This window comes from Pongo pygmaeus, chromosome 5, assembly GCF_028885625.2.
Source record: "Pongo pygmaeus isolate AG05252 chromosome 5, NHGRI_mPonPyg2-v2.0_pri, whole genome shotgun sequence".
NCBI lineage: Eukaryota > Metazoa > Chordata > Mammalia > Primates > Hominidae > Pongo > Pongo pygmaeus.
In genome coordinates, this window is record NC_072378.2 from 146,862,698 (window position 1) to 146,872,868 (window position 10,171).

The 10,171-nt window shown below is 40.6% G+C and overlaps 1 protein-coding gene across 2 annotated transcripts in view; it reads left to right on the top strand.

The window, feature by feature from the left end:
* GRM1 (glutamate metabotropic receptor 1) overlaps positions 1–6,933 on the top strand; it is a 420,402-nt gene extending 413,469 nt beyond the window's left edge. Inside the window, exon 9 of one of the 2 annotated variants that reach the window (XM_054490307.2) lies at positions 3,195–6,933. In XM_054490307.2, the coding sequence (XP_054346282.1) occupies positions 3,195–4,119 (925 nt within the window). In that variant the 3' untranslated portion in view covers positions 4,120–6,933. The remainder of the gene's footprint in view (positions 1–3,194) is intronic. The other variant, XM_054490308.2, reaches the window with a different exon arrangement.
* Positions 6,934–10,171: the final 3,238 nt, after the last annotated feature.

Genomic DNA, 10,171 nt, shown 5'->3' on the forward strand with positions numbered 1-10,171 from the left:
TCCCTGCCTTCTCAAATAAGATACTCTCTTTTCTCACCAAAACAGTTCTTAAGCCTTCACCCGAATCTATTATTACTAAATGTACCTCTATTCATGGCCATTTGAATACAGAACAAAAAAAAGCTTCCCAGAATTTAGTTACACATGTATTGAATAGCACACTTTATCATAACAGCATCTACATACATTTAAAAACAGCAGTGCATTGTCTACAAATACATAATATTTATTCAATCTAAAAGCAATGCTTAATGCAGGTATAGATGCATGGACCTTTCAGATTATCTATGGACCAAAGGTAAGAAATGACTCATCTTGAAGAACCAAAGTCTATACTCAGTGCTGCAATGTCTGTGAGATGATACATTCCTTCTACTATCTTTGGTTTTTAAAAAGCAATTTATTTTGTCCTCGAAAAAAGATTACACTAAATTTCTTAATCTGATAAATGTCCTGAGGTGTGAGATCTGTTTCCTAGTTAAACAGTACTTTACAGCAAATCTAGAGCAAGACTGAGGGGAACGAAAGTTACCAGTTTTGAAGGCCATAGTGAAAATGTCCCATCTCAACAATAAAAATTGGATTTAATTAAAATAGAACTAAATTATGATTATATCTGTCTGCAACATGATTAATAATACTGTTAACTTATGGGTGCTTTTGATTTAAAAAGAGGCCCACATAGAACCTGTGGACAATGAGGAAAACAGCCCATGTGAATGAGTGGGTGAAGTGGATCACATTAGGGCTTTCAGGAAACAAGGTACCTTTTTGCTATTATGTGTGGAAACTAAGGCAATGTGTCATTGGAACAGCTAAGCCTGCTGGTTGAATTAGAGGCAGACTATTTCTCAAGGGACCTGTTTGTTGTTGCTTTGTTTTTTTTTAACACACACACACACACACACACACACGACTAAATAGATACAGGATAACATTTTGTTTAAGCATTTTCCTGGTGAACATTAAGAAGGCATTTCCTAATGCCTATGAAGAAGTGGGAAGGTGGGGAAGGAAACATTTTTTTCATTGCAATTTAAAATGATGCAAATTATTGAGTTGGATGCTATATATAGTAAGGCATACTTAAGGAGGGTAAGAGGCAAATAAGTTTTATATTTGCCTTTCTAAAAGAGGCATATTGAATGCATAAAGAGAAACAAAGTGTGTATAGTGGTAGATGACGAGGTAGTTGAAAAAGATTAAGTGGAAGATGAGCTTACCTACAGTTTTAAGCGCAGAAGAGCAACTGTGGATTCTGGCGGTGATTCTGGCTAGCTGGTTGACTACCTGTTCTTGCAGGGACACCACTGGCCTGTTCTTTAGTTTACTAGTTTACCTCAGAAAAGAGTCAGCTACTCCAACAAAATAGTGTGGAAGTCAATGAGACAATTTTTAAAAACTTTACAAGCACTTACACAGTCTCAGATAATGTGTAAAGCATATATTTGAAAGAAATATTAACTTTGACATAACAGAGATGAGCTTTATTCTTAGACAATTAAAAATGCAATGTAGGGTATCAGATATATGGAGGAACTACCTATTTCCCAAATAATGAGGTCAAAACTTTAACTGTTTTATCTATTTTAGAGCCTTTATATCCAGAATTTTCTATAATGAATATCAGACATTTACACTCATCTGTACTTATCTGGCTCACTCTACTTTTCAAGATTATAAAATATGAAATGACAAAATATTACCTTCATCATAAATGATGCTCACATGTAATTTTTGAAGTATTCGTTCTTGTATTCTCAAGATGATTAAATAAACCATTATTTAAACTACTGATCATTTCCTACATTTTTTCCAAACAAAAACTAGAATATGGATTAGTCTATTTCACACCTCCACTTAAAGAAAAAAAAATGTCCATTTTTATATTCCTTTTAATGTCATAAATGTGTTACTATTATGCTACTTTCTCTGTCATTTTACTGAGTACAGAGAAAAAGCAAACTTCTAAAAAAAAGAAAAGAAACAATCATTTCCTGATTTAAGGATTCCACCATTGTTATTAATAGAAGGCTATGGTAAGGTACCAACATCTGCTAAAAGTTATACAGAAAAGAAGCTGAGTCCAGAAGTAAGATCAGAGTTATTACAATAGACAGAACCGAATTTGGGGTGTATGCCACAGTACATCTTCTTATTTTCTTATTCAGGGAGAAACTCCATATGGCTGGTTTTCTGTGGGTGCCATGAAGATGGGAGTTGATCAGGCTGGGATGCTGCTGGCACCCTAAGACTTTTCTTCACCAAGGCTCAATGAGTAGAGGTTTTTGTCTCAGTAACTTCTGCTTTGTCTCAATCATCATTTTCTCTTATTTGCATCAAACTATCCTAAAGCAGGATGTGGGCATTTGTATTTTTCCTGGCTTCCTCATTCTATTGCTTTTCAAACACAGCTATTTCAATGTTCCTAGTGTGAAAATCTCAAACTAGCTGCTGTGAGTCAGGGCCTTTGTGTGAATTGTGATCCACTGTATGTGTGAGAAATAATGCATTGAAATGTTTAAAAAAAATCAAAAGCTATGAAGCTCATAAATTGGCCATGAGTCTGAGTTTTTCTGTCATCTGCTTTTTTATCTTCCTTATAGGTACCCCGTGTGATCACGCCACCCTGGTCATGGGAAATACTTGCATATGAGAATGGGCAACTGAGAGGATCTATTTTATAATCCCACAACACAACGAGAGTAGCTTTTTATGTGGGTCTTAATTTGTCCCAAGGACAATAGCCATTATTTTGGTTTTCCATGTGCCATTATTTTGGTTGTCCATGTGTAACTAAGATTATTTTTTAAAAGTTTTCCTCCATCAGTTGGGAGTTTTTCAAAATTGTGTGTGTGTGTGTGTGTGTGTGTGTGTGTGTGTATGTCAGAGACAGAGAGGGAGGAGAGAGCGCAAGGGAGAAAAAAGAGAGGTTTGTGAAATCTTAGACCTAAATGAAAATAGCTATTTTTACAACAGACTGGCTTTTCTCCTCAACAACTTTTCTCAGGGTCAATATTTCCTTCAGCTTTTGGTGTTCTTTTTGTAAGAGGAGGTATGGGGTGCTGGTGCAAAGGCCTACAGCAGAGACAGCAGTTAAATCACATTGAGCTAGGTTTGCGTATGTTTTCTATGTATTTTATCCTGTGCGCATGATCTATCTGCAAATAAATCCATCTCTATTTTATTCATAGTTCTAATGGAAAGTCTGTGTCATGGTCTGAACCAGGTGGAGGACAGGTGCCCAAGGGACAGCATATGTGGCACCGCCTCTCTGTACACGTGAAGACCAATGAGACGGCCTGCAACCAAACAGCCGTCATCAAGCCCCTCACTAAAAGTTACCAAGGCTCTGGCAAGAGCCTGACCTTTTCAGATACCAGCACCAAGACCCTTTACAACGTAGAGGAGGAGGAGGATGCCCAGCCGATTCGCTTTAGCCCGCCTGGTAGCCCTTCCATGGTGGTGCACAGGCGCGTGCCAAGCGCGGCGACCACTCCGCCTCTGCCGCCCCACCTGACCGCAGAGGAGACCCCCCTCTTCCTGGCCGAAACAGCCCTCCCCAAGGGCTTGCCCCCTCCTCTCCAGCAGCAGCAGCAGCCCCCTCCACAGCAGAAATTGCTGATGGACCAGCTCAAGGGGGTGGTCAGCAACTTCAGTACCGCGATCCCGGATTTTCACGCGGTGCTGGCAGGCCCCGGGGGTCCCGGGAACGGGCTGCGGTCCCTGTACCCGCCCCCGCCACCCCCGCAGCACCTGCAGATGCTGCCGCTGCAGCTGAGCACCTTCGGGGAGGAGCCGGTCTCCCCGCCCGCGGACGACGACGACGACAGCGAGAGGTTTAAGCTCCTCCAGGAGTACGTGTATGAGCACGAGCGGGAGGGGAACACGGAAGAAGACGAACTGGAAGAGGAGGAGGAGGACCTGCAGGCGGCCAGCAAACTGACCCCGGATGATTCGCCTGCGCTGACGCCTCCGTCGCCTTTCCGCGACTCGGTGGCCTCGGGCAGCTCGGTGCCCAGCTCCCCCGTGTCCGAGTCGGTGCTCTGCACCCCTCCCAACGTATCCTACGCCTCTGTCATTCTGCGGGACTACAAGCAAAGCTCTTCCACCCTGTAAGGGGGAAGGGTCCACATAGAAAAGCAAGACAAGCCAGAGATCTCCCACACCTCCAGAGATGTGCAAACAGCTGGGAGGAAAAGCCTGGGAGTGGGGGGCCTCGTCGGGAGAACAGGAGACCGCTGCTGCTGCTGCTGCTGCTACTGCTGCTGCTGCCTTAAGTAGGAAGAGAGGGAAGGACACCAAGCAAAAAATGTTCCAGGCCAGGATTCGGATTCTTGAATTACTCAAAGCCTTCTCTGGGAAGAAAGGGAATTCTGACAAAGCACAATTCCATATGGTATGTAACTTTTATCACAAATCAAATAATGACATCACAAACGTAATCTCCTCTTTTGCACAATTGTGCATAAATATATATATGCCCACACACACTGGGCCATGCTTGCTAAGGAACAGCCCACGTGGACATGCCAGTCGGATCATGAGTTCACCTGATGGCATTCGGAGTGAGCTGGTGGAGCCAGACAGAGCAGGTGCGGGGAGGGGAAGGGCCCAGACCAGACCCATCCCAAACGGATGATGGGATGATGGGACAGCAGCTCCTTGCTCAGAAGCCCTTCTCCCCGCTGGGCTGACAGACTCCTCATCTTCAGGAGACTCAGGAATGGGGCCGCACAGGGGTCTCTCTTCATCCACCGCAACCCATCCAGTGCCAGCTTTGAGATTGCGCTTGAAGAAAGGTGCATGGACCCCCTGCTGCTCTGCGGATTCTCTTTATTTAGGAAAACAGGAATAAGAGCAAAATTATCACCAAAAAGTGCTTCATCCGGCGTGCTACAGGAGGAAGGAGCTAGAAATAGGACAATCTATCAGCATGAGACTTTGGAAAAAAAAACACATGATCAGCTTCTCATGTTCCATATTCACTTATTGGCGATTTGGGGAAAAGGCCGGAAAAAGAGATTGTTACGAGAGTGGCAGAAACCCTTTTGTGGATTGACTTGCGTTTGTGCCAAGCGGGCTTTCCGTTGACCTTCAGTTAAAGAACAAACCATGTGGCAAAATTGTTACCTTCCACTTACTGTAGCAAATAATACCCACAAGTTGAACTTCTAAGATGCGTACATGTACAATTTGGTGCGATTATTTCTCCTACGTATTACAGAAACAAATCCATCTTTGAATCTAATGGTGTACTCATAGCAACTATTACTGGTTTAAATGACAACTAATTCTATCCTATTGTCACTGAAGTCCTTGTAACTAGCAAGTGAATGTGTTCCTGTGTCCTTGTATATGTGCGATCGTAAAATTTGTGCAATGTAATGTCGAATTGACCTGTCCGTGTCAACCTAGTAATCAATCTAACTGCAATTAGAAATTGTCTTTTGAATATACTATATATATTTTTTATGTTCCAATAATGTTTTATACATCATTGTCATCAATATTTACAGAAGCTCTTTGAAGGTTTGAATACTGTGGCTCAATGTTTTCATATGCAGCTTGGACGGACATTTTTCTTCTAAGATGGAACTTATTTTTCAGATATTTTCTGATGTGGAGATATGTTATTAATGAAGTGGTTTGAAAATTTGTTATATTAAATGTGCACAAAAACTGAGAGTGAAAATAAAAGGTACATTTTATAAGCTTGCACACATTATTAAAACATAAGATTGAACAAAGCATTTAGGTTATTCCAGGTTATATTAGTTTTTTTTTTTAAGATTTTCCACAGCTACTTGAGTGTCTAACATACAGTAACATCTAACTCAGCTCATAATTTGTAAAATCTCTATCAATCACATTTTGCCTTCTTTTAATTTTCATGTTCATGGACTTTTATTCCTGTGTCTTGGCTGTCATAACTTTTTATTTCTGTTATCTGCTGTTGTGTAATATCCATGGACATGTAATCCACTTATTCCATCTTTACCATCCCTTTTTACCACCAATAAAAGGATTTTTCTGGCTGTTTTGATTTCTTCTATTATTTGTGGAATGAATTATACCCCCCTTAAATATCTTTGTTTATGCCTTATGTTCAGTCATATTTTAATATGCTTCCTTCATATTGAAGCTACTGATTTCTCAGCCAAAAATCATTTTAGAATCTTTAAATATCCATTGCATCATTTGTTCAGAATTTAACATCCATTCCAATGTTGGAGGCTTGTATTTCTTATATTTCATCATATTCTACTGCCAAGTTTAGTCAGTTCCACTCCAAGAATGAACTGCATTTCCTTTAAAAAATTATTTTAAAACACCTTTATTGAAAAGATCTCATGACTGAGATGTAGACTTTGGTTCCATGTTTTCATTGTAAGAAAGCAGAGAGCGGAAAATCAATGGCTCCAGTGATTAATTGATGGGTTTTTAGTAATTGACAAATTCATGAGGGAAAGCATATGATCTCTTTATTAGTGAATAATATTTATTTTTTACTCTTAATGCCACTAATATGCATCCCTAATATCACAGGGCTTGTGCATTCAGACTTTTAAAAAATTAGAATAGATAAGGAAACAACTTATATTCAAGTGTAAGATGATATCAGGTTGGTCTAAGACTTTTCATGAACACGTTCATTCAACTGTGATCACTTTATTACTCTGAATGCCTACTATTATCCTGATTATGGGGTCTCCTGAATAAATAGAGTATTAGTCCTTATGTCATCGTTGTTCAAAATTGGAGATGTACACATACATACCCTATACCAAGAAGGCCGAAACTCTTCACCTTAATGTATGTTCTGATACAAGTTGTTCAGCTTCTTGTAAATGTGTTTTCCTTTGGCTTGTTACTGCCTTTTGTCAAATAATCTTGATAATGCTGTATAATAAATATTTTCTATTTATTAAATGTGTATGTTCTTTCTCTATAGTCTTTGAGAGTGATAATAATAGAAATAGACCAGTGGAAGAAACAATTCCAAGGTTTTGATTTGACTCAGAACGTGTCTTCTGGGTGAAAGCTGGAGAATGCCACACAAGATCTACGGATCAAGTAGGTGAGAAGTACAATTTGACCATGAAGAAGTGGTACCTCATGTTATAACAGTTTTAAATGAACTCCAAAATTAAAATTTGCAGTGCCCTTGGCAGATATTGTCATTCGTCTTTTTGATGAGGGTGTGAGGCTGAACAAACTCCTGGCATTCTAGTGGAGCTCTGGGGGCAAAGGCATCCAGTGGTCCCAGCTTTGTTCCATTCATGCCCTACAAGGCTTTTCTTTCCACGGTTCACACTTTAGGGGGGCCTCGTTTCCAACCTTACTGCTACTCTTCTGCTCACCCTAAGTTCTATTCCTCTGCATTTCAACTGACACCTCACTGGTTCCCCAAACAAAGGAGTCTCTGTTATTCACATTTTCTGCTATGAGATTCCTGCAAAGTAGGGCATTTCCCAAGTATCACTTGAAAAGAGAATATGATGGTACAAGGACCACACGATGAGATTGTCATGCGTTTTGATGGCAGGAGCAAGCTCCGTACGGGAAGACTAATGTTAAAGAACCACACACAGGGGCTGGGACACCAGAGGTTTCTTCAGTGTGCCTAAAACATGCAATAATAAATCATGAAATGAGAGCTTTGTGTCTCAAGAGGAAAAGTTATAGGAGAGAGAATGAGAAACAAAAACAGGAAAGAAAAAAATGAAGAAAAGTGATAGAGAAGAAAAAGAAAAATGTTTAATATACGTAGTCCAAAGACATATCCAAATGTCATGATAGGTCACAAAGGACTCCATCTGGAGAGAGTCCAGAAGCTTTACTTGGACCATAAGGAAGGCATTTGGAGAGGCAAGGATTAGAGTCCAGATGCTGTAAATGATGTATGAGTGACTGCCCCATGATTTCTACAGAGAATGCCCTGTGAGGGAATCAAAGAGAAGGGAAACAACACTTTTATAACCTGCTGTGTGCCAGCCACTGTGTGCTAGGTTATTTGAATTCATTCTCATTTAATCTTTCCATTACTGCTGTCATATACAAACTTTAGATAACTGAACTAACCCACCTCAAATTTCTCAGCTAGTAAGTAGCCCTGCAGGGCTTCAATTGTCATTTTCATCCAATATAGAGCCTGTGAATTCATGTTCCTCTCCAGAGCCCAGGGAAGAATGAAGGACGTAGTTCCTTTTCACTTGGGATCAATTTTTCTTTCTGATTTCTGAGTTCAGGGCAAAGCACATATTCAATAAAGATTTGTTGAGAAAGTATTATAGAAAATGAATGTTATAATACCATATAGTTTCCTCAGCTCAATTCCCTGAAGATTTATTCCAAGATCCTTATGGGGTCCAGAGCTCTATATTTCCACCTACTAATTCTAACTCTGCCAGCTGGAACAACACATGCTTTCATCATGAAAAGCAAGCTCTCCTTTTGGCATCAGAAAGAGCTGGCCCATGGGCAGCAGGTCCCCCTTTCCTGCAGAGTCCATTGAGCCCAGCCAGAGATCAGTGCTGGGTATGGAAGACAGCATCCTCTGAAGAAGAACTGCAGGTAAGACATAAACTACTGAAGTGGGACATTTTAAGTGAGGGCAACATAAATCACCCATGGGAAAAGCAGGGGCAGGTTTCCTTTCTTAAAGAAATATGTGTCTTCAGACACAGGCAAACAAAACCAGTTACTAACAGTTGGAGAAATATGAGGGAGAGGAAGAGCTTAGGTAGGGACTTGAACTAATAACACCAGAAACCTTGATTTTGGGCTTGATTTTCCCAGGGCAGCTTGGGAAGAAAGACTTATTAGTTAATAAACAAGAGAAACAAAGCTTAAGAATGAAGATCACAAAAATCAAAAAGGAAAATAGTGACAGAGGCTTAGAGTTGGAAGGAAACTTAGAAGTCATTTAAAATAAACTTTCACCCTGTTTAGGATCCCATTCTCCTGTGTTCTGTTCCTCTTCCTAGACAGCGAGAAGCCACCACTGATGGGTTGGGCTGGGTACAGGGCCAACTACCTGCAGTTGCTGTGCCAAAGGAGAAGGCCGAGAGCCTTAGACACTGGGAGAAGAAGTCCAAAACCACATTGCTAAACCAGAATGCTGGTCAGAGAACAGAACTCAGGCCCAAATCCAGAATGGAGGCATGACAGGAACCAGGGAATCTACAAGGAAAAATCATCAAGGCAGGCAACAGAGTGGTAGGCTATGAAATTCTGCAGATAAAATGCTGGTGACAAAAATGAGCTTTTCAGAGGATTACATATGTAACCAGAGTTTATTTTAAGGGTCAGGATAGATTTAGGTGACTTTTTTTCACCTCTGCCTAAGTATTTCTGGAGACTAGAATCTTATATTTGATAAGGGAAAGCTTTACTTGTTAGAAAATTCTTTCCTTTCCTGAGTTGAATATTGCTTTTCTCTAATTTTTCCTGAGTTCTGCCTTTTAGAAAAACACTGAACAAATTTAGTCCACTGTGCACGTGACTTCCCTTCAGCTACTTGAATACAGTGATTACGTCATTCTTTAGCAGTTTATGCTCCAAGCCAAATAGCTTCACTTCTTTCCATTGTTACCTTTGTTATTGTCTTCCTAACCCCCTAATCAGGCCATGATCATATCCCAATTTTTGAATATGCTTTAAGAACATATTGTATCCAGACCTGGACACAATACCACAGATATACTTTGACTCTCTTTAATCATTATTCTCCTATTTCTGCCTAAATTTACGTTACTTTGTTCGCAGTCTTGCCACATTTTGAGCTCACACTTAGCTCAGAGCCAGCTATAACCCTGAAGCCATTTTTATATGAATTGCAATAATTGGATATGAATATGAATCTTTTCTTAAGTTGAATTTCTCCAGAAAGAGACCCTGAGAGGAGGACTTGCCCACAAGTTGTGTACTGGGGAAGCGATCCCTGGAAGCTCTGGTAGAAGAGCGGGCAAGACAGGCAGCAAACAATATGCAGGCAATAAAGGGACATTACCATGCAGGGTTGCCGCTGTGGGAAACAGGAGTTCAGTCCTGCTGGGAACTCTGGGAGACAGTGGAGAACATGCATCACAAGTGTCCCCACTCCCCGTGGGGCAAGAGAATTGAGGGTAGCAATTGGAGCAATTCCTGTCAATCATGGCTGAATGTT